Source organism: Saimiri boliviensis, chromosome 15, assembly GCF_048565385.1.
Source record: "Saimiri boliviensis isolate mSaiBol1 chromosome 15, mSaiBol1.pri, whole genome shotgun sequence".
Taxonomy (NCBI): domain Eukaryota; kingdom Metazoa; phylum Chordata; class Mammalia; order Primates; family Cebidae; genus Saimiri; species Saimiri boliviensis.
Window position 1 is genome coordinate 69,191,257 of NC_133463.1, and position 25,556 is coordinate 69,216,812.

Genomic DNA, 25,556 nt, shown 5'->3' on the forward strand with positions numbered 1-25,556 from the left:
GTGCCTTAGCCCTGGTCTAGTCCATTTCCCAGCTGCCAGAACATCTTTTAGTGCAGCTCCTACATGTTACCGCCTGGCTTGAATCTCCTCCCTATCCCTGGAGGAAAAAGTCCAATCATTCAGCACAGCGCTCATGACCCTGGAGGATGGGTCCCTATTTTCCTTTCCAGCTTGCATTGCCTTCCCCTCAGCACTTGGAGTTCAGTCACACATTATTTAAAGTTCCCGAAAGATATGGCATAGCATTTCATACATTTGTCTTTGGGGATGGAACAACCCATGGGATACCGTTTGGGATGTTCTTTTGCCTTACTGGGCTGCATTCTTTTTTCACCACCTGTTGAACTCCCGGCAAATCTTTCTTTAAGGCTGCACACCTCTGGTATAAAGTCACCGTTCCCTTCACGGCCATTAGGTACTGCATTTCAACTGTTGATGTTTGTCTCTCCATTAAAAGGATAGTTCCTTAAGGACAGAAATTTTATATACGCCTGTGTAGTGTCCTAGACCCCAGCTCAGTATTTAACACCTAGAGAGTACTTTGTACTGCATGTATTTGTTAAAAGAAAAAAAGAAGGCCGGGCGAGGTGGCTCATGCCTGTAATCCCAGCACTTTGGGGGGCCAAGACAGGTGAATCACTTGAGGTCAGGAGTTTGAGACCATCCTGGCCAACATGGTGAAACCCCATCTCTACTAAAAAAAAAAAAAATTAGTCAGGCATGGTGGTGGATGCTTGTAATCCCAGCTACCCAGGAGGTTGAGACATGAGAATCGCTTAAACACAGGAGGCAGAGGTTGCATTGAGCCGAGATCATGCCACTACACTCCAGCCTGGGTGACAGAGCCGGACTCTTATCTCAAAAGAGAGAAAAGAAAAAGAAAAAAAAAAAAGAAAAGAAAATATATTTGTATTCGAGTTAGGCTGATGTACAGAGGCATATTGGAAGAATATTCTTATAGATGAGGGGTCAGGTCATCTTCAAGCAAGCCTGAGATGTTTTGATTTTGTTTAATAGACATCTTTAATATGTGGGATTTGAACCACAAAATCATTCCTCGTCCTTCCAGCACTAAAATTCGGTGAATCTATGAATGTAGCTACTGTATTTTCTTTTCTTTACATTTCAAGTTCTCCTAAAATTAAAGGAAAATGTGCCACTTTTTCCTGCCTACATCTGCAGGGAATATGTGTTTTCCCTCAAACCATACTTTGGTGGAGTTATGCGCCTTCACTTACTCAGGAATTTTTATTTTGTTTTTGTTTTACTTTGCAAAAATCAAAGGAGCGATGTCAGAGAAGCTGGAATAAAAAATAATTTCTTGCCATGCAGATATTTCATTAAAATGATCTTTCACTGAGACTGCCTGGCTACATCCTTTGGCTACTTAATAACCAGCATCAGGAGACTGAGTTTGAGGAATTTCAAACCCAGTTAAACACACCCATCCCTACATTCCAAAAGGTGCCAACAGCTGATGCTCTCCATTTACCTTGTCAATCAGGTTTGCACTATAATCGCGTTTTCTAGATTTGAAACATTTTCAAACAAGCCAGTTTAATAAATGACAGCAAGAATAGCCAGAAAAATGTCAAAAAATGTATTGGTGCAGAAATAAAATTATTCAAAATAAAATGGATTTTTTAAAAATGACTCAAGTTGCAACCTAATTCTGAATGACCAGAGTTAGGCTTTAGGTATGGTATGTTTGCTTGTTTTGCTTTATTTTAATTGAGAAAATATTATCTTCCTTGGAATAGAAGGTACGGGCTGGCAGAATTGCTGAGCAGGGTTCTCTTTCAGCAGAGTGGGAGAGTGTTCTCGGGATATGTATGGATTGTGGAGACCACAGTTTGGGTTCAGGTCCCAAGTGTTTTCATTTTCTTATTGCATGGCCTTGAGCAAGTGAGGTGACCTTAGTGTGTGATTTTCCGTATCTGGAAAATGGGAATAATATAGGGTTGTTATAAAGAATAAATGAGTTGGCTGGGCATGGTGGCTCATGCCTGTAATCCCAGCACTTTGGGAGGCTGAGGCAGGCGGATCACAATGTCAGGTATTCGAGACCAGCCTGACCAACATGGTAAAACACCATCTCTACTAAAAATATAAATATTAGCTGAGTGTGGTGGCACGTGCCTGTAATCCCAGCTACTCAGGAGGCTGAGGCAGGAGAATCGCTTGAACCCAGGAGGCGGAGGTTGTGGTGAGCCAAGATCGCACCACTGCACTCCAGCCTGGGCGACAGAGCAAGACTCCATCTTAAAAATAATAAGAAGAAAAATAAATGAGTTACTCTTCTAGGAGTATTGTAAGCATCAAATAAGTTACTCTTATAGGACTGTCATAAGAATTGAATGAATTAATCCTGCAGAGCTGTTATAAGGGTTAACTGCGTTAACATGTTAAGAGCAGCAAGGACAGTACCTGGAACATGCTAAGCAGCCTACGTATTTGCGACTAGTATTTACAGTGTCTTAACGTATTAAAATATGGAATATGTATGTTTGCAGATTTTTATTTTTGTTTTGCCTCTAGTACTTGAAATGCTGTTTCCATTAAGGATTATTTAGTGATAAGATGCTAGTTCTTTTCACCAGGTGGTCCTAGCAGTACACATTAATGTTTCTTTAGAGCTCTGTCCATTTGTGAAGCCTAAGGAATGAGGGAAGAAGGCACAGCCAGTGCATTTATTTCCAAAAATAATTTGGGCTGGGGCAGGGGTGTGCTATGTAAATCTTACTTTTGCAAAAAGTTTTTATAATAGAACTGGGAGTTGTTTTTTTTTATTTTATTTTAATGGAATCAACTCTTTTTCTAATACTTTTAAAGCCCACTGCCTGGGTGTGTCATAAATAGTTGTCTTCTGTCTTTTTTTTTCTGTCACCAATGCTGGAGTGCAGTGGGACAATCTTGGATCACTATAATCGCAGCCTCTTGGGTTCAAACTGTTCTCCTGCCTCAATTTTCTGAGTAGCTGGGACTACAGGCACGTGCCACCATGCCCGGCTAATTTTTGTATTTTTAGTAGAGACGGGTTTCACCATATTGATGAGGCTGGTCTTGAACTCCTGACCTCGTGATCCACCCACCGCAACCTCCCAAATTGCTGGAATTACAGGGGTGAGTCACTGCCCCACCACCATCTTCTGTCTTTTTACAATCAAGGTAGTTAACATGAAACACAAATTGGCTTGCCATTCAAACTTGAAGTGAAATTCAGCCATTCATTCAGTGAACACATGGTTTTTGAACATTTGCCACTCCCACGCACAGCCCTAGGACCTGGGGATACAGAAGTCTACAAGCTAGACACAGATTCTGCCTCATGAAACTCACATAAGAGGTCACAAATTGTGAAGATCTTCTTTCTCTGTAGAGGTTGGAATTCTTCCCACAGAAGCCCAGCCTTTGTATTTTTCATCTATTTCTGTTTCTTATGCTCCCTGCTTCCGAATAATGACCATATCATGAAAGAATAATGTGTTAGACTGATAAGGGACCCCAGAGATCACTTCATTTGATGGTCTCATCTTACAAAGAGACTCAGAGTTAACCCAGTTTGCAGATCCAGTGCCCTACATTTTTTCCAAAGTATTAGCATTAAAAAAAATTACACACATAATTGAAAGAATTTTGAGTGAACACCACACCTATATAACCAACACTAAGATTCTACCATTATGTTTAACTTTTAAAAAGTGTCAGCCAGGCGTGGTGGCTTACTCCTGTAATCCTAGCACTTTGGGAGGCTGAAGTGGGTGGATCACTTGAGGTTACCTATGCAACAATCTTGCATGTTCTTCACATGTACCCCAAAACCTAAAATGCAAAAAAAAAAAAAAAAGTTTGAAACCAGCCTGACCAACATGGTGAAACCCCATCTCTACTAAAAATTAGCTGGATGTGGTGGCACATGCCTGTAGTCCCAGCTGCTCAGAAGGCTGAGGCAGGAGAATCAGTTGAACCTGGGAGGTGGAGGTTGCAGTGAGCAGAGATTGTGTCACTGCAATCCTTTCTGGGAGACAGAGAGAGACTCCATCTTAAAAAAAAAAAGTCTCTGTGTGTGGATGTGTGTATGTTTGTGTGTGGATGTGGATGTGGATGTGTGTGTGTGTGTGTGCATTGAAAATAGATATGGCAGGTCAAAGGAGGAGCAGAACATAGATCAGACCAGGGTAGGGTGCTTGTATCTGCACAGGAGAGTCAGTCTCTTCCCTTCCCAATTCCGTCTTTGGTGACAGCACATTTGTAACTTGAAATTAGCTGTGATGGAAGCACTTACACCTCCAAAATCAGCAAACACTACAAGTCAGGGCATTTTCTTTTTCTGGAAAGCCAGGTTACCTGAACACCATGGGGTAAAACCAGAAGTTTGAACGTGTGAAAGTGTTCACTGACTAGAGATTTTGAAGAAGATACTGAATTTGGCTTGGGACCTGTTGAGATTGAAATAACAACTGGAAACAGTCTGACAACGTGGCAAATTCCATTAATTCCATTCACTCTCCTTTCAGTCGAGACTATAAAAATGTTGTTCAATGAATATTGCCTCAGAGTTGAAACAAAAATATGAAATCCTTCTGAAGACACATGTTTTTCATTATATGTGTAATTTCATTGGACAAACGCTGAAAATGCCGTTTTTAAAGTAGATGCATTTTAATAATGGCAAGGTTTCTTATGGGTCAACGAGTAGCTAAGCCACTTAATAAAATAATAAATCAGTTGAGAATTCACATAAATGTGAGCTTCCAAACTGGGGAGAATTGTGTGGCATCGTGCTGGACAGAAATTAGAGTGAAGCTGTGGGATTTCACTAATCTTATCTCTGACTTGAACTCCTACTAAATTGAGAGATCTTTTCCATCCTTTTGGAGATACTCCTTTAAAAGCTGAAACAATTTAACTATTCAACAGAGATTTGTGCAATAAATCATGAAGTCTCCTCGGTAGTAGTATACAGGGTGGTGTTTAGGATGGAAAGCTACAAAGGACCTGCTCAGTGAAAATAATGTGTTACAAAGCAGTATTATTGCACGATTCCAATTTTGTGGCCAAAACATACCATGCCTCTGCATTAAAAAGCTGAAGGAGTAGAATGCTCAACCGAGATTTTTATGTTTGTTGTGCTTACTGGTTGCTGTCTGTTTTCTGTTGTTGTGTGACGATTTTTGCTGCAGAATTACTGGCGCTAAGAAAAATGTCTTAAAATAAGAAAAGATGCATGATTATCAGGCTTAGCTAAGTGGAATATTGTAAGTAACTTGAACAATTTTCCGTTTTTACAGGGTGTCCCTGGAGCGAAGGGGGAGCGAGGAGAACGGGTAAGTGTCCTGTGGCTGTTTACTGGCCCCAGCTGGTTGCACCCCTTCCATTGCATAAGCCTGATAAAGGATGGTCATTTATTGCCATTATTATTCATTGCTATTATACCAGCCCCTGTTTCTCCCTTTTCCCAGTTCATTCGACTGTGAGCACATTTTCCAGAGGTAAAATCCCTGTGAGATGGAAGTTGGGAGAGCTAGTTTCTAGTTGCATTATCTGCAACCATCCAGGTTAATGAAATTGAGCTCGTTTCTTTAAGGATAAAATGAGGATAATCACTCTTATATAATTTACACAGTGAGTTTGATGAGAACATTATATAATAGATGTGAAAAGCCTTCAGAAAAGTCAAAACTCTGGACAAGTGACAAGTGGCAGCATGGGGCTCCTGGGTTTCTTGACGCTCCAGGGTTCACAGGAAGACAATGGCAGATATAGAATCAAAGAACTGGCCCCAAGACTGAACTCAGTTTAATTTAGGGCTCATCTCTCTCCTTTCAGAAATTGTACAGCTGCTAATATAATTATGCCATTGGCTATAGCAGAAACAGCAGTGGCCTTGGGCTCATCTGATTACTTCTATGAAACCTTGGGCTATGTGTTTAAGGCTATTCAGCTATAAAGTGGGTTTAACATCTTTCCTCTGGGTTGCTATTAGTATTAAATGAGCCACTGCTTGAGAAAGTGCTGTATTTTATAAGCTCTAAAGGGCTATAAATGAGGCATTAAATATATATGGGTTTGTTTCAAAACTATTAAATTTTTTAGAATGTGGGACTAGAAATACTTACATGTACTTGTTAATCTAATAAGGACTCCCAGAAACCTTGAACCATGGATGTCAAATTGCTTACTCCTTCTCTGCATGCACCATGGTGGTCAAACCCACCTGTTTTTAGGAGCCAAAGAACCCTGATGGGAACAATGGGGCGAGACAGATCCATATCCTTGAAGTCCTGATAGCTGGCTGGGCCTGTAGCTGAGTCAGGAATGTGCTTTTCCTTTCATTCAGGGTGACCTGCAGTCTCAAGCCATGGTGAGATCAGTGGCACGTCAAGTATGTGAACAGCTCATCCAGAGTAAGTATATCATTATATACAGAGGTTGTTCCCCATAACATCCAAAAGAGAGTCTACTTTTCCCGTGAGTGTACTACTAAGGAAGACTCCTCTAAAGCATTGTCTTGGTGCATACACATAAGCTTTACAGGTGACCAGCACTGATCCATCAAAAAGATCATTACAGATTACCCTAGAGCTCTACATCGATGGTACAAAAACCAAATTCCTTTGTGTCATTGGCCCAAGAACTGCCTGTTTGCCATGTAAATTGAACTTGACTGCCCAGATCAAACCTTCCATTCCTTTCTAGTCTCTAGGTGGGTAGCATTTTTTTTTTCAAGTGTTAGCACTTGAAAGCTGCCGGACTACATCCTCAGAAGCTACCTCAGAAAGACCATGTATGGTATTGATTCTTATTAACTTGCAAGATTTAAATGAATATTTCCTTATCCATTTCACATCTGTGACCTTCTGGTTAGCCTAAGGTCTTCTCCTTCATTTCTTAGGATACGTGCCAAAGTATAAACACACACATGAACAGGCTTGCTCTGCCATTTGATATGATAATATACCTGGATTTTGTGCCAAAAGTGACATCAGAACAAATTTGATATGATGCCTGTCCCATTTCTTCATTTCACTGGAGCTTTTTGATAGCACTGTATTACAGTGCCCATTTGCTTAGATACTTTGGCACGTTTCCCCTCTGCCCACTGATTATACATTTTATCTCAGTAATCTAGCCAGAGGCTTACTAGTGTAGGCCTTTCTCTTTGCCAGTAATTTGTTCAGTTCCAGGAAGGTCTGAGGCCAAGTAGAGGTGAACTATCTCCCTCAACCCCACCCAGTTCGCGCCTAGCTCTGCTGTCCAGCCCTCCCACCCAACAGCACCCCATCTCCAGGGCTGACATTACCCAAGTGGCCACCTCATTGGCTTGGGTTATGTTTATTTTAACTCAGGAAAGTTTGGGAGTTAGGCAAGGAAGCCCTGCAAGTGTCTAAGAAAGCTCTGCTGGCTGAGTCCAAAATTCCATCTTTAGTTCTGAGATAAATCCAAATCTCACCCTGGAGGAGGCATTGAGTTGAGATCTGCATAGGCTTGGAGAAGCTTTCATGAAGGCAAAAACATCAGGGCAAATGGAGTATGAAGCTACCAACTTCAGATGCAGTAGTCACGCTCCCTGTATTTTAACATTTAATTTTCTCTTCTATTGCCCAAACTATGTGTGTGTCTCTGAGAGAGAATTTACCAGTTAAATATAACTGTTCAAGTTTAATGCCAAAATAGGATCTTTAAAAATACATTATAAAAGAGAAATTGAACATTAATCATTTTGTACTAACATCTTGTAAATAACCTGTATCTTAAATTGTTTTGTAGATTTCTGATTTCAAGTGTACAGTGTAAATGAGCAGATCAATATTTCCATGAAACTTAAGGTTTAAATCTTGCTATGACTCACTGACTGCAACACAAGAAAGATTTCACGATATTTGCTGTTTTATTCTACTGTAGAATAAAAATCATGTGTAAATATCTGATTATTTAAAGCATGCCCTTAAAAATCAAGGGTTCAAAATCTATTTTTTCTCTTTACAAATTCTCAGAGTCTTGTGGTTGACTTCTAGGAAGTAGAAGTCAGCAAGGGATTGGTTACACAGCAAAGCTTAAACAACTCTATAAAATAGCAAGGCTCTGCCCGTCAATATACTAGAAGAAAATCAAAAAGATTGTATGCAACTTGATAAGCCAGTCCCAGCCTACTCAGAGGCTGTATTTCTGGCACCTCAACCATCTTCCCAAACATGACTTCAGTTTCTTCTGGGCTCCTTATTTTATTCCTTCAGCTGCCACTCAGAACTGGATTTACCTGTTGGCATAAATTCCTCACAAGCTCACTTATCTTATTAGTTCACAGTTGATCAGAAGAATTATGCTAGGAAGGGTTACATGGGAAATTATGCAAGGCCAAAGTGATGACAGCTGGGAAAATGATAATGGACAGGCCCCTTGTCAAAGGCGGAAGCTGAAAAAGCAAATGAGGAAATGTCTTACCTGCCCAGGCAACAATGGACGTTCCTACTAATAGGCTTGAGTCATCAGGAAGTGGGGGATCCCTAGTTACAGTCACAATCCAATGCTTAAGGAAAGTATGCACTGAATGTATTTTAGGGTGAATTCATTGAAAAAATGGTGACTATTTTTGTATTTAGTTTTAAATGTTTCAAAAGGGATAAATAATAGTAAACTAGAAAATTCACTTATGTTGGAAAATCTCATCTAATGATGCTGGAAAAATGAGACATCATGGTATCAAGTACTTTGTACTTCTAATTAGTAATATATATCTATATATATTTTCCAGGCATAATTGAGTTAAGGGATTATTGGAGAGAGTGCCAGATTTTTTAAAAATATAAAGTTAGTGGGAGTTTCTGCAGCTGGGACCCAAGTAAAGGTTCCTAAAAAAAGACTTGACACCCAACAGATGAGTTGAGACAAAGCACTTGTCTGGGGATTTATGAGCAAGAGGGTGGGAAGGCTTTGTGTGTTGTAGAAAAGACAAATAACTTGGGGAGTAATTGCTAGAAAAAAGGCAGCTGGGTGAGGGTCTAGGGGTCAGATAAATGTTGAGGGTAAGATGAAATTTATGACTCTTCTCAATAATGTTTATTGAGATGCTGACGTGAGCCACAGAATTCCAAACACATGAGATGCCACTTGACATCAGTCCAGCCCTTGATATCATCCAGAGGAAAACATAAAAAAAAGTTAAGCTGGAAATCAACATATTTCGAAGGGGTGTGATTTTTCCCTTGGTGGCATCTGACAGAATTGTTTGGAGCCTTAATGAATGACACCTCTGGACCTCTCTTTCCTTGTGTGACACTTTACTGAATGCTGTCTTTATGCTTCATACCTCAGGTCACATGGCCAGGTACACTGCCATCCTCAACCAAATTCCCAGCCACTCCTCCTCCATCCGAACTGTCCAAGGGCCTCCTGGAGAGCCTGGGAGACCAGGCGCACCTGGAGCCCCTGGTGAACAAGGACCCCCAGGCACACCAGGCTTCCCTGGAAATGCAGGCCTGCCAGGGACCCCAGGAGAACGAGGTAAGCTGGGCCCCTTCTCTCAGAGGAACTCCTCTGAGATGGGTTCATGGAAGCAGAACATTACGGTGGTGCTTATACAAGGATAAAGTCTGAAACAATGGGCCTAAATGAACTCTGCCCCATCTATTCTCAGTTTCTTGTTTATTTATCTCTGAGATTGAGAAAACTGAATGATCTGTCCAGTGTTTATCAAGAGCCACATTTACTTGTATGAAAGAGGAATGTCAGAACCCCCAAATCACCTCTGAGAGGTATTTGAGCTAGTAAAAGATATCCTGTCTAGGTGGATGAAGTTTAAAAAGGGTGCCCCTTCCAGGTTGAAGAATTAGAAAATGATGCCACCCTCTGACCAAACGGAGCATCACACAAATGTCAAGGCAAGCGGAGAACTCACTCTGGTGGTTCTCTGGTGCTTTATTTGTGCAGTGCCCAGACCGGACAATAGTCAGGGGCAGTCCTGAGAGGAGTCATGAATTGTGAACCAGTATATTGTTCACATATTCCTCTATAGACCGTGTCTAAACTTCAAATTAAAATACTGTCTGTGGCTCATCTTCCTATTGTATCAGGCAACATTTTGTTTAATAGTTCATGGGCCAATGTTTTGTCTTTCCCGCTAAAGTTTCATTAAAATAGAGATTCTACTTAGCCTTTTCTTCTATCATCTAAGCTTAGAAGTATTGTGTAATACAATTAAGACTCTTTTGACTGAATCTATAGTTGACCAAGATCTCCCATTCCAGAAGCAGGTAAAGAAGGTGTGAGAAGGTCAGGGTTGCATATTAACCATGAAGAAAATCATGGAAAAGAGAAATAACTGATCATTTTCTAAAACACAATTTGTAGAACATAGTCTTGGGAAAAAGCTAACTTTTACCTGTCTGCTCTGTGAGGCATATTAGTTTTGTGGGATGGGTAGGATATATTCCTTTTATAAAATTTGATTTAAAATACAGATTACAAAAACAGTATTTTGTATTTATGTTGACTCATGCCAACAGGCCTTGTGCATTTCTGTCTCTGCACTTTCGTACACATCGCTTTCCCTCTTTGGAAATGTCCTTTCCTTCCTTTGACTTCCAAACCTCTTATTCTTAGTTCAAGGCTCAGCTGTCTCATGCATGAAATTGTTATTGATCACTCTAGAACCCAATTGTCTCCAACACCTGCTGCCCTTTTTGTCTTTTCTTTCTCTTTTAGCACTAATTAGGCATCAGCAAACAGCTGAATTGCTTTGCACAATGCTTTGTACTTTATAGGTACTTACTAGACAGTTGTTGCTTTAATTGTGACCCAGTTCTGATTTTTTTTCTGAAAGGTTTTCCCTGTGTCAGGGCACAAAATCAGCAGATACAGAAAATGGCATAATTCCCTCACAACACACCAAAGATCTGACAGCCTGTAATGTGGCCCCCTCTGTCATCAGGGCATCCTCTAATGGTGTCGGTAATGAAGCAACTGTGACTCGGTGAGCACAGAGCCAGCACCTGAGTCACTCCCAGCAAGTCATAAGTTCTCTTTGTTCTTTTTGGAAGTCTTAGCCCCACTCTGGCCAGACTGAGTCTCTCCTGCTCTGCAAATATGCTTGAATAATTAGACTACAGAAAAATAATCCAAAGGTTCTCAAAGGGCAGCCCAGACAACCTTTGGAAATACCAATTTCCATGACGTAATTTTCTTTGCATACATACTGATGTATATTCTAAAGAGTACAGTAGGCAAACAGAATCCTGTATTTCACAAATGTATGAAAGATGACAGTAAGACAGAAAGTGAGAAATGCCGTTTGAGTATGGGGAAAGGTGGTTTTAGGTGATCACCACTTGAAGGGCGTGATTTGGGGATTACTATTATAGGTCAGGGCTTACAGGCCAGCATCCAAGGGGCTCTTCATTCCTGGCAAAGTTATTTCAGCCTCAACTGGGATTCACTGCTGCAAGGTAGGCAGTGACATTTGGTTCTTAGCCTTGGGATCCAAATGCCCAGGAAAGATTAAGAGAGGAAAGGTCTGTCTTTCCACCAAGTCAAAACAACAAAATTTAAAACCTGAAGTCTTTAGCTGTCTTTTCTCTTTCACATTTTTTGTAAAAGGAAGCATATGAAGATATTGAGGTAAGGCCCAAAAGACTCAAAGTCAGCCACCATCAAGACTTGAAATAAGAGCCAGAGACTGTGTTTTTTCTTTCTACTGTATAAAATATGATTATCATTCTTGATAAAACAATAAGGACACAATATTGTAATGAATAAAAATAAGAATGATTACTAGGCAGTGTATTTAGGCACATAATAAACTACAAAAGCAACATTATGAGACATGTGGCTGTGGAGCATTCTGGCGTGAACACTGAAAAGAGGTTCACTTTCTGCTTAGACTTCCTGTGAGCCTCATAGGAGTCTTCCTAAAAAAAAATTTACTGCTGGGTATCTACCCAGAGGAAAAGAAGTCATTATACAAAAAAGATACTTGCACACACTTGTTTATAGCAGCACAATTTGCAAGTGCAAAAACGTGGAACCATCCCAAATACCCATCAGTCAACAAGTGGATAAAGAAACTGTGGCATAGATGGGTGATGGAATACCATGCAGCCATAAAAGAATGAATTAATGGCATTTGCCGTGACCTGGATGAGATTCGAGACTAGTATTCTAAGTGAAGTAACCCAGGAATGGAAAACCAAACATTGTACGTTCTCACTCGTAAGTGGGATTTAGCTATGAGGATGCAAAGGCATAAGAATGACACAGTGGACTCTGGGGACTCAGAGGGAAAGAGTGGGAAGGGGCTGAGGGGCAAGATACAAATAGGGTATAGTATTTGTATATTATAAAATATCTAATATACAAATTTATATACATTTTGTATATTACATATTTTATAATATAAAAATTGTATTTATGGGAGATGGGTGCACCCAAATCTCACAAATTATCACTAAAGAACTTACTCATGTTACCAAACACCACCTGTTCCCCAATAACATACGAAAACAAAAAAAAATTTTTTTAATTCGCAACTCCATTCAGTTTGGATAATTTTTCATCAGAAGTGCCCACTCTGACTTTTCTATTCTGGCTTTTCAAACTTTTAAAAATGTGATACACAGTAAAAAAAAATACATTTAACATCACGATGCAATATTGCTTATGCTTATGCATGAATGCAAATGTATATAACTGAGCAAAAGAAATTATTCTTACCCTTCCTGTTATTTCCTGTTTTTTTTTTTTCTTTTGCTAAAAGAATGAGGAGAGACCTTGGGTTTCATGACCTTAGTTTGAAAAGCGCTATCCCCGTACGATGTCTTTGGTTAATGCCTTCTTTATCAGGGAAATAGCAAAGAATATGCATTTTTAGAGAACAGAAGAAAAATTATGGATATTCCTTTCGTATTAGCAATGTGACGTACATGGCTTTTCCCAACTTAACTATCTAAAAGAAGATGCATGTTGACTCCATCTGCTGTCTGTCTCTCTCTTCATTAACCCTTTGTCTCCTTTAAAGTCTTTTTCATAAGTTTGTGTGGAACAGTTTTTAGCTGTCCTCTGATACAGATTGTAATAGAGAATTCTTAGAATTGAAGGATTCAAAGGGATTCTGGGTCTGATGTTCAAGTTTTCTATCTGAAGCTTGAACTCCCACTTGGATTTGTCTAATTATTGGCACCTACCATTGAAGAGGCCTCATTTGTGTGACATCATGCTTTATATTAAGCAGCCTGATTTCTCACCTGCTTTTCCATCGCTTGTTCCTTCTCTGTTATTATGTCAAAGAAAAGCTATTTTTCCACGGGATTCTGGTTGGTTACCTCTCCCCATTAAACCTTGTACTGTCTTCATGTAAATGGTTCTGTATGACCTGGCTTCTCATTATCCCAAAATTCAGAAGAAAGGATCAGCTCTGAGGTTCCTCTTTTGATCACTGAACCATGACAATCCAGTGCTCGACTGGACAATCCAGTGATTGACTACTATGTGTCAGTCGCTATTCTGACCTCAGCTCACTCTCCAGTCACAGCTGTGGGTGATTCCCACCAGATTTCCTCAATTACAGATCATTTTCTATTTCTGCCCTCTGCATATTATTCCCAGATGATTCATCTGTTTTTGTTTACTCAATTTATTTAAATGTTCATTCTCTACACTGGTATCTTGAGCCATACATTAAACATGTCAACAGTAATTTTGTTGGTTCATAGTTCACAAAATTAAGTTTCTTTATTTACTTGAAAATTTTCCTAATTTCAGTCTTTTTTCTTTCTTTCTTTCTTGGAGATGGAGTCTCTCTCTGTTACCCAGACTGGAATGCAGTGCAGCAATCTCAGATCTTGGCTCACTGCAGCCTCTGCCTCCTGGGTTCAAGTGATTCTCCTGCCTCAGCTTCCCAAGTAACTGGGACTACAGCTATGCACTACCATGCCTGGCTAATTTTTGTATTTTTAGTAGGGATGGCATTTCAACATGTAAGTCAGGCAAGTCTCGACCTCCTAACCTCAAGTGATCCTCCGACCTGGGCCTCCCAAAATGCTGGGATTACAGGCACAAGCCACCATGCCCAGCTTGATCAGTTTCCATAATCCCCCCAAAATTATTGAATGAGAGAAACCATCTAATCATCTAACTAACCTAACCATCTAAAGAGTTTCATTTTTAGATTGTATATCTGTAACAGCTGGAATTTATGTCTGGTTTATCTTATACGATAAATCAGCAAATATTAAACACAGAGTTTATGGAAGGTTTTTCGGTTTGGCAGATAGATAACACTATTATTTATAGCTTTTCCTTATTAGGCTCCAGTTGCATCTGCCAGGTATTGCTCTGGGTCCTGTACACACTACCTCATTTGGGTAAAGTAGAAGACCTGGTTTGAATAAGGAAGGAATACGAAACATTGCTGAGGGTACAAACTGGGAGATGGTAAATGCTAAATGAGTTATACAGAATGTAAGGGAAGATGTCAGTGTGGTCTTTGAGAAGAACGGGCACTCACGTTTATTAAGCAACGACTGTGGGTCCATCACTAAGCATGTTATGTAATGCTTATAAAAATTTTATGAGATCAGGATTAGTTCCAGGCTTGATGAGGAAACAGGCTCTGCTAGATTGTTAATCGTCCAGGATCACGCAGCATAACAATAGGGGTCTAGAATTCAGATCTAGATACGTGTGATTCCAGAATTCCTGTGCTTGCCAGCTTCCCCACTTAATTTGCTGTGGGATCTTAACTACTTAAGCTTGACTGCTTAAGCTTAAAACCTAATCTCTGAATCTCGGTTCATTCATTCAGTAGTACTTACTGAGCATCTACTACACTTCCAGCTTGTGTTGGTCACTGATGACATGGTGGTAAACAGGGTGTATCTTTTCTGACTTTCATGGCAACTTACTGTTTAGTGGGAGACGGATATTAAGCAAACAATACATGAATCATTTAATTTCAGTTGTAATTAGTGCTGTGAAAAAGTACAGGATGATATTGGCATACAAAAGGAGACTCTGTCTTGGTCAGTGATGTTTCAGCTGAGACCTAGAACTTTAGTAGGAACTTGCCATAGCACTACTAGAGCTGGGGAAGAGCATTCGAGGCAGAGGAGGCAACAGCACGTGCAAAGGTCCTGAGGTGAGAAACGGCTTGAAGCCTCTAAAGCAGTGATTCTCAACTCTAGCCAGTGTCAGAAATTACTTGTTAAGAATGGGGACAGGGCTGAGAAGCAGTAATTCTCAACCCTCTCCCCTTTGACAACTAATTTCTCATGTCTCTTTTAGAGTTCCAAAATAAAATTCATAGATATTAACTATAACCTATCTTCATATATCATTAAACCAACAACACTAAATAGATAAATTAGAATGTTCTCCTGTATAGTACAAAAGAGAACTAAAAGGGAAGTAATTTATAGTCAAATAATTTATTCACTATGTATTTAAATGTAAAAACAACCTCTAATCATTTCCTCTACAAGTATTAAGAATGTCTTCTAGGGGTGGCACTGCCCCTGCTAAGCTCCATTGCTTTGGATAAGAGAAAAAAAGAATAGCATTGCTGGAGCTTGGTGAGTTAAAGGGATAGTAAGAATTCAGGAGGAGGGAGGAGTAGGCAGAGGCCACAGCATGCAACCAACATTTTGTGAGTCTGCGTAAGGAACTTGAACTTATCCTAAGAGCAAGGCAAACGTTCTACAATTTCTGCTTCAGGACGTCATTTTAAAGACCTGTGTCACTCTGCATTTGTCTCTGTTGTGTTTATAGTGGTGTTCTACTAAGATAATAAGCACACAATTATATTATGCAAATAAATGTAAATTATTTTGTCTTCCTTTTCCCATGCACTCAATGGCAAACAGACTCCCCCAAGCAAACAAAAGTAAACAAGGAATCAACTTTCCTTTGAGCACCGTGAATAGGTAACACTCCTTTTCAAAGACTCAGAAATGGCAGCATGGGAAATGGCGCACCCACACAAAAGCTAAATCTGTCTCCCTAATGCTCGGGTTGAGCTGTGAGTCAACAGGACTCAGACACCTAGAGAGAAAACTGAGTTCCAGACTGATTTTAAAGTTGGGAGAGAGAAGTGGGATATTCCTGTGGTTAAAAAGGGAGCAGCTGGTGCCAGGAAGTGACAAGACCGAAGAGGACTCCTCCGCCTCTGATTTCCCAGGGGAACTGTCGGGGCTCTGCAGGGCTTCATATCCTACCTACAGTTCCATAGAAGCAACAGAGCTTGCAGAAAGGATTGAGTGCAGGGAGCAAATCTTTCAGGAAACATGGATGAACAGTGGTTTGGATACTTCACTCCCAAGAAACATGGGCCAGCTCTGCTGAAAACCACATGCATCTTGAGGCAATCACACTTTCTGAAGAAGGAAGGATTCCAAATGTCCCTCCAGTTCTGGTTCACCTGTACCTTCTATGAAGGAGAATTTGTCATGTCATCCAATACTTGTGAGGACAGGGAGCTATTAAAGGGACGTTGCAAGCTGTTTCCAGCACATTCCAAAATAAGTGAGGAGGGAAGAGTCAAAAAAAGAAAAAGACCATAGCACTTCTAAGTAAAACCATAGCACTTCTGAGCCAGGAATACTGCAATGGTAAAGATCATTTTTGTGAAATTTCCTAATGCCCCTTGTATCCTAGCTGGTTCCTGGAAAGATTATCTCTATGGGACAGATCATCTTGATCAAAGGTGGAGTGCTGCTGGAGCTTTATGATTTGCTAATTGGCACTTAAATATTTTCAAGTCTTCCCTGTGATTTTGTATTACAGTGGATATTCAGTTGCATGAGCCATGTTCTTTCTTTTTACTGCTTTTAAAAATTTGCTAAAGTAGGCCGATAGCGGTGGCTCACACCTGTAATCCCAGCATTTTGGGATGCCGAGGCAGGCAGATTGCTTAAGGTCAGGAGTTTAAAACCAGCCTGGCCAACGTGGTGAAACCCTGTCTCTACTAAAAAAATACAAAAAGTAGCTGGGTGTGGTGGCACTTGCCTATAATCCCAGCTACTTGGGAAGTTGAGGCAGGGGAATCCCTTGAATCTGAGAGGTAAAGGTTTCAGTGAGCCAAGATTGTGCCACTGCACTCCAGCCAGGTGACAGAGCAAGACTCTGTCTAAAAAAAAAAAAAAAAAAAAAAAAAAAAAAAAAAAAAAAAATCTTCTGAAATACTTTTGCCTTCTTTCTTCTTTGATTCACCATCCCCTGCCTCTCATTTCCTGAAAGATGAAAAAAATAGTTTTCTCTTTCTTTTTTCCACCCAGTACTTATCTGGTAAAGTTCAATTTGAATGCCCTTCTGAACAAGACCGTTCTCTGCAGTTTAGTGAATTGTGTTTTCCTAATGTTATGGTCATCTTGAGGCACTGGCAAAGAAGGCTCTTTCTGCTTTTTTTTTCTTCTTTGCATCATCTTTTATTGATTTTTTTCCTATTACAAAGTGGCTGCAGGAAGAAACTGTATTAGTGATCTATTGATGTGTAACAAATTAAAACTTAGTGGATTAAAGCAACAAATATATATAATGTCCATTTTTATGCATCAGAGATTTGAGTTTTATGTGGGTGCTCTTGGCTAAGAGTCTTAGATGAAATTGCAGTCATGATGTCATTTAGGGTGCCAGTCATTTGGCTTGACTGGAGCTGGAGCAGCTGTTTCCAAGATGGTGCCCTCCCAGAGATGTTGGCAGGAGTCTCAGGTCCTGGCTGACTATGAGCAGGAGGGCTCAGTTCCTCACCTCGGATCTCTTCATGGAGTTGGTGAAGAGTTCATTTTCAAAGCATGGAGTCTGCTTTCTTCATAGCCACTGATCCAAGAGAGAGAGCAGAGTTCCCATTAGGATTTTGATATATAGTCTCAGAAGCCCCAGCTTGTACTTTCACCACATTCTATTTGTTAAAAGGGAGTCAGAAAGCCGACCCACACTCAAGGAGAGAGGAATGGGCTGTACATTTTGAAGGGAGGCATTTGAAAGATTTTGTGAGTGTCTGTTTAAACCATCACATTCTTCTAAATTAAAATAAGGCCCTCTGACTGTGCATTGCAAAAAGGGAGTGATGCTTTCCTCCATTGAAATTATTTCCAAGCCGTATGACATCTGCAGTGCTGAGTAATTAAGGGCTCTTGTGAAGAGTTGGCTTACTCTGCCTGTTTTCACCATTTATGTTTGTTTTTCTCTCCTGTGTCCTTTTAATTCATCCAAATGCCAGATGTAGGTTTTCAGAGGAAAATGCAAGATGCAGCTTTAAGCACTTTAAAAAACAGTAACAATTATTGGGAAAAAATGTTTTTGAAGATTTTCTTTTGTGTTCCTGTTTCTGAAATTAATTGTAATTAGAACAAAATCAGTTTTCAAAACAAACACGAAGAATGAGAGAGAAAAAGCCATTGAGAAATTAAAATTACCATTAAATTACGTTCCCACCCTTTATAATTAGTAGAATATAACTGTTACAATAATAGAAAGCTGTAACTGGTTTTTTGTCTTGTTTTTGCCATGGAAGCTTATATTATGTTTTTAACCTCAATTGGAAAGTCTGTTAGTCAGTTTTAATGAATATTTGATAAATCAATGGCTGATTAATCCTACTGCATTAGTGTGTGACACATATCATTCAATATCCAGATAGAGTATACTTTCTTGAGTTGGCCTTTAATAATTTCTTTCTGTTCATCTTTTCTTACAAAGGAGGCTACATCATTCCCCAAAACAAATTTTAATGTACATTTTTCTTTTATTCCTCATAATACATGAAATACAATAGTTATTTCATAAATCATAACTAGTTTATGGTGTTGATTACCTCTTGGCTAGCTTTTTGACTGCCATTCCTCATTCACCCTCAAGCTCTGATAAAAGCAAAAGCCCATGTGGATATAGTGCATCAATCCTGAGATATCACGTTAATTGCAGATTACCGCCACGTGAGCAATGTAAGCAATTTCCTTTCAAGTCGTCATCGTGTAATTTAACCAGAAAATCGTGGCAAATTTTCTAAGAAAGACATTTTATTTTACTTGATAATAGAAGAGAGGGAGAGAAAGAAACTCCTTTTTTTAAAAAAAATGTAGGGATGTATTTTTTCATTTTCTAAATGTTCAGGCCTTGAACATAAGTGGAAATATAATGTAGTTTATGTGATAAAACTAAAGCTGTTTGTATTAGCTGTGATAAACCATTTTCAGTGAAATTTTTGATATGGCCTTTGTAGCAATGACTGTAGTAAGTTAATCTATGAAAATGTACTTTCAGAGGAGGGTGAAAATATGCAGAGAAAAGATATATTAACCCTTTCCATTTTCATTGTTCTAGATTTGACTATGACATTAAATTACTATGTAAATATAGCAAAACAGATTGACTTTCCTGAACTTCTTTGCTAGTTTGGAGAAACATGATGAGTGTCCTTGATTTGGGATGTGTTTATCTTTTTTTTTTTTTTTTTAATTTTACATTAAGTTTGGGGATACATATGCTGAATGTTCAGGCTCATTACATAGGTATACATGTGCCATGGTGGTTTGCTGCACCTGCCAACCTGTCATCTAGGTTTTAATTCCTGCTTGCATTAGGCGTTTGTCCTAATGCTTTCTATCCACTTTCCCTCAACACCCGGACAGTTCTTGGTGTGTGATGTTCCCCTGTTTCCATGAGTTCTCATTGTTCAATTCCCACTTGTGAGTGAGAACATAATGAGTCTTTCATGCTGATTGTGAAGGGCTCTTGGTCACAATACATTTTGTTTTAAATTCTGTAGACCCTGACTCAGTCTATCCCAATGCCTAGACACAGCTCACTTTTCCAAGACTGGAGAGCATCGTATCATTTTCCAGTTCTACAAGAAATGAAGACCAAGCTCCAATTTAGATATTATCAACTGGTCGAATATTCATGCTGAACCTGAAATGTTCATTTTAAGCTCTAGAAATTGGCTCCCTTTCCCACTAATTTTGAGTAATTTATAGTTTTCTTAATAGTCAATAGTGGAAATAATATAATAGCACTTAAGGAGAAATCATCAAAATTTTGTAGCGGAAAGTAATAGACTGGCATTTGGCCTGACATTCTCAGTGAGGTCATAGTGTCAGCGGCAAAACTGGGTGAACAAAAAAAGCCCAGATTCCTGATGCCTGATTTAATGCCCATTCCCTCCTGCCCCCTACCTGCAGCTGTAAATGCTCAGCCTGCAGGCTGCACTAGGGTGGTATGCACTGATGAACTTTGCACCTCATTTTCTTCTCTCTCTCTCTCCCCTTCTCTTTTTAATGTCCACTCTTCCTACTTCTCTTTCCTTCCTACTGCACTTCCTCCCTCTTGCGGCCCACATTTAGGCGAGTCTGTGGTCAAAATACCAAAGGACCCTCTACCTATGCTATCTGGTCTAATGGCGACTAATAGAAAGACCTGAAGTGCTAACCCCTTTGCCTTGATCTTGATCTGATTAGTGGCCCCACTTAATGATTCAACCCATTTTCCTCCGGCTTTTCTGTGGAACTAGTGCAGGGTTTACTGGAGGAGTTAAGCCTTCAGGACTCCACGCTGCCTTAACCCATATGTTGCCTCGTAGCACCCAGAAGGAGCAGATCCAGGTTTTGCAGGACCTGAAGCTTACAACTTGGAGTTCCTCTTAAAGCAAAAGAATTTCAGAGTTATGAACACAAAATTAAGTAGGGGGAACTGAAGGTGGTCCTTACAAGTTAGTGTCTCTCCATAGTCTGGTACATCAAGCTTGTCATGCTTTGGCCCAGACTAGCCTTATATTCTGTTGCCTGTAAAATAACCTGGAAGTGCCAAAGCCATACCGAAACATTTCTGGTCCCCAAGGCACGTTCTGTTGTCTCTCACCTGCAAGCCTTTGCACATGCACATTCATCTGCCACAGTTCCCATCTGTCACATCTTTTTTTTTTTTTTTTTTTGAGACAAAGTCTCACTCTGTCACCCAGGCTGGAGTGCAGTGGCACGATCTCAGCTCACTGCAACCTCCGCCTCCCAAGTTTAAGTGATTCTTCTGCCTCAGCCTCCTGAGTAGCTGGGACCACAGGCACATGCCACCACACCCAGCTAATTTTTTTTATTTTCAGTAGCGACGGGTTTCACCACATTGGCCAGGATGGTCTCGATCTCTTGACCTCGTGATCCGCCCTTCTTGGCCTCCCAAAGTGCTGAGATTACAGGTGTGAGCCACCATGCCTGGCCCATTTGTCACTTCTTTATGCAGATAATGCCTCTTCTGCAAGATGTCATTTTAGGGGTCAGCCATATTGGAAAGCCTCCTGCAGTCCCCACAGGTGCCCCAGTTCTGTGCTCTCATATTCTGCTGTAGCTGTTTTCATACTGCATTATAACTACTTGTCACCTGTCTGTGTTTCCTACTCATGGCGACCTTCTACATGCAGGAGGAGTGCTTTTGACTCCAATTTCCAGTGGCTGATGTTGGGACTGGGCTAGGCAGTTTGTATTGTTTACTTTCCCCAGGCTTTAGCTGCAGGGTGCTAAGTGTCCAGGCCCCTTTGCCCTCTGCTCTTTGGCAAAGTCCTTGAGGCCTTGAGGGAGGCCTGGAGGGTATGAAGAAGGGCAAACCCCGGCCCTGCCTCTTCTGCAACTCCAGCTGTAGCCACAACCCCTCTGCGCTTCGGTTTCTACTGGACAGTCTCCCTCTGTTTCTAGATCCCCAAAAGGCCCTGCGCTCTGGGTCCCAGTCACATGTTTTTTTCTCATTGTCTCTACACTCCAATGAACAAGAGTGGCTCCTTGCTGTTGCCAATTTGTAAGTTACATCTTTGTTTGACTTCTGAGCTTTTCCGTCATTCATGTTACCAAGACTCTGTATTAAATTCCAAATTTCATCTCCCTGAAAGGTGTAGAGTGGTTTACATTTTCCCTGACTGAGCCCTGAATTATAAAGGCACAGTAGATGTCCAATTGTCATATGAAAAAGACAATAGGAAGAGGGGCCTTTGGCAATTATTTGCAAGGTTTATTTACATATAAAACGACTGGGAATTCTCCAGCCCTGTCCATCTTAGTGTAAAGCAGGGAGCCCCAGAAACTGGTACTCGTCTGTACATGCAGAAATAGCAGACTTTAACAAAACGCATACCGTACTTACTGAATTGAGTCCAGTTAATCTGCCTTCTTGGAACTAGGTCTTAGGTCCAGTACCTTGCACTTAGTAAGCATTCATACAAACATTAAGCAAAGAACAGACTGTCCTTGCAAGCCATCACCAGCATATCCCAGGCAACAGACAATCTAATAGCACAGCAAACCTTGATCTATAATCTCTGTGACTTTTTGGTACAATTACAACGGAAGCATTCCCCAGGCCTTGCATAGCTTCCTTGGCATAAATCCTAGGAGTTCCTCAGAATGTCTGGGGATCAGGAAAGAGTGACTGTGCTCCATGGAGCAGCATGAGACTCCAGGCTGGGGAGGAGAGGCCAACAGGCCAAATAAAATAGGAAACAGACAACCAAGGGCCAGTCCCTGGCCATGTCAGTGTGAGCAGGATAAATCCCCTTAAAATCAACTGCAAATCTTGCTCAGGGTAGAGAGCAAGTATACAAATTGAAGAAAGCGGCTGAGGAGATGGGGTTGATAAACACAAGGGCTGACCGCTGAGTGTGAGGCCAGAGAGAATGTGCAGACGCATTTGGCCAGAGGTTTGGGAAGCTATAACTAACAGCAAGACAAGAAAGAGCCTTCAGGTCCAGCTTAGGATGGAGAGGGAGGGAGTGTCGTGGTTGAGCACAGAGGCTTCTGTGCCCATCTGCCTGGGTTGAGATTTTGGCTCTGTTATTTCCTAGCTAAGGACAAGTGACTTAACCTGTCAGGATCCAGTTCCCTTTTAAGGCTAATAGTAGTGCCTGCCTGCCCTCTTGGCTCATGTGAAAACAACATGAGTTTGTTCATGTGAAGCAGCTGGCATCTGAAACCTAGTGAGATCATCTATAGGCAATGCTGAGGCAGTCTCTGGCACATTTTTGATTTGTCAAAGTCTGCAATTAAATTTTGTATTCCATTCATTCATCCATTTCTTTGATAGATATTTTGTGAGTGTTTAATTAATGTGACTGGCACTGGGAATAGAATGAAGATCTAAAACAAACAAGTCCCTGATTTTGTGGGCCAGAAAAGGAAAATATTGGTGAGTCAGTATTAGGTTAGTGGTGAGGGAGAATCGAGTCACCTGAAATGGTTTCTAATGAGACTCCGAAGAATGAATGAATATGACAGAGGTACCTCTCTGATGGAGGATGTTGTAGAATGGGCGAGGCTATGCATCTGTGGGAGCAGGGTGTATAGGAGAAATCTCTGTATCTTTCACTCAGTTTTACTATGAACCCAAAACTGCTCTAAAAGATAGTCTATTAGAAAAAGAGAGAGAGAAGGAGAGGGAGGAGATGGAGGGAGGAGAGGAGACCTCTTTCTGATGATTCTAAATATTATTTTGGTTACTCTACAGAAAACTAAGGGTATTTTAATATTGGCTAAGTCATATTTTTTGCTAAGTTAGATCTTAATTTATATTAGCTGTGCTCATTTTAAAAATTGCAGTACCTCAAACTTAATTGGAGCCAATTATATTCATCTCTAAAAGGCACTACTAATTGATATCACCACCACACAAGGAACTTGTTAGAAAAAGCAGTGTTTACTAGGAGTATAAAAGTGAAGCTCCAGCCTAAGGAATCTTGTCTGTTGATCTTTCAAAGGTATGTTTGCTTATAATGGACAGCTGAACTATTCACAATAGCAAAGACATGGAACCAACCTAAATGCTCATCAGTGATAGACTAGATAAAGTAAATGTACATATACACCATGGAACACTATGCAACCATAAAAAGGAATCAGATGCTGTCTTTTGCAGGGACATGGATGAAGCTGAAAGTCATCATCCTCAGCAAACTAACACAGGAACAGAAAACCAAACACCACGTGTTCTCATTAATGAAAGCAATGAGAAGACATGGACACAGGGAGGGGAACACCACACGCCGGGGCCTGTAGGGAGGAGTGGCGAAGGGAGGAAGAGCATGAGGACCAATCGCTACTGCATGTGGGGCTTAATACCTAGGTGGCGGGTTGATGGGGCAGCAAACCACTATGGCACACATTTACATGTGTAGCGAACCTGCACATTCTGTACATGTAGCCCGGAACTAAAAATAAATTTAAAAATAATAATAATGGGCAGCCGAGTACTGGTCTAGGCATTCAATTCATTCATTTAGTCTTCCAGTTTTTACTGGGCCACCTAACAGTGAGACTCTCCATGGGCTGATGCTAGAGAGATAAATAAGGCATAGCCACAGCCATCAAGAGGCTAACGGTTTTGGCCCCCAAAACCATGTCTCAAGCCATGTGGACATGAGACTAGGTAAGCCAATGGAATATGCAGTAACAAAGGAGGTGCAGTTACTAAGAAAGCAAAGAATTCATTCACTCATTTATTCATTTATTCTTTCATTTGTTCACTCAACAAATATTTGTGAGTTATATATTATGTGGAAGGCATCATATAAAATGTTGGGGATATAGCCATGGAATAACATATATATTCCTTGCCCTCTTGAGTTTATCATGGTTCTGCCTACTGTGGTTATAGGGGAGTTTTGAGTTGGGTCTTAAAGAAGGAGGAGAAGTTATGGAGGCAGACAAGGTAAAGGGCATTTCAAAATAAGGGAATTAGCATTCGGGAGTCCCATGAGTCTCCTGTCTCAATGCTTTTGTAGAAAGGACACCGGCACTTAGCACTGGTAACTCCATCTCAGCACCAACTGGCCCCACCTTGAGTTTGTGCAAAGGAGATCTACCATGGGCCATGACTGGGTTTTGTCTGTAAAAAATGACTTTATGCCCAGAATCCACTGCCCTCAGCATCTCATGGACAGTCACAGGATACTTGATTTCCGTCCTTTTAATTAGGTTCTACAAGGCTGATCAAAAATATATCCAGATCTGTTTTTAGAGATCTGAAGTCTCTACGCTTAGCCTTTGATCTCAATCCTCATCTAAGGTACTTAAATACTAATTTTTAACAAGATTGCTTCACTCCAAAAAATGGTCTATAACCAAGTTCAGTTGTTATGGACATGAACATTCCTTCAGTAGGAGAACCATAAGTGGACACATGGACAAACAGTAATGTATTCACCTAAATGTAGTTTGTAATATAATAACTTGGAGAATGATAAAATCAGCCAGGCATGGTAGCTCATGAGTGTAATCCCAGCACTTTGGAAGGCCGAAGAGGGCAGATGACTTGAGGTCAGGAGTTTGAGACCAGCCAGGCCAAAATGGTGAAACCCCGTCTCTACTGAAAATACAAACAACATTTAGCCAAGCATAGTGATGCACACCTGTAGTCCCTGATACTCAGGAGGCCGAGGCAGGAGACTGGCTTGAACCCAAGAGGCAGAGGTTGTAGTGAGTTGAGATCACACCATTATACTCCAGCCTGGATGACAAAGTGAGACTCTGACTAAAAAAATAATAATAAATAAATAAAAGAATAACATCTTAAGTTCCTTGTTAATATGTAATTGTATA

The 25,556-nt window shown here is 40.5% G+C and overlaps 1 protein-coding gene across 7 annotated transcripts in view; it reads left to right on the forward strand.

Annotated features, from left to right (window-relative positions):
- Positions 1-25,556, forward strand: part of COL14A1 (collagen type XIV alpha 1 chain) — a 254,139-nt gene that overhangs the window by 221,329 nt on the left and 7,254 nt on the right. For all 7 annotated transcript variants that reach the window (XM_074387087.1, XM_039464751.2, XM_039464753.2 and 4 more), the window contains 3 exons: positions 5,292-5,327; positions 6,341-6,407; positions 9,316-9,504. In XM_074387087.1, coding sequence (XP_074243188.1) covers positions 5,292-5,327; positions 6,341-6,407; positions 9,316-9,504 — 292 coding nt within the window. The remainder of the gene's footprint in view (positions 1-5,291; positions 5,328-6,340; positions 6,408-9,315; positions 9,505-25,556) is intronic.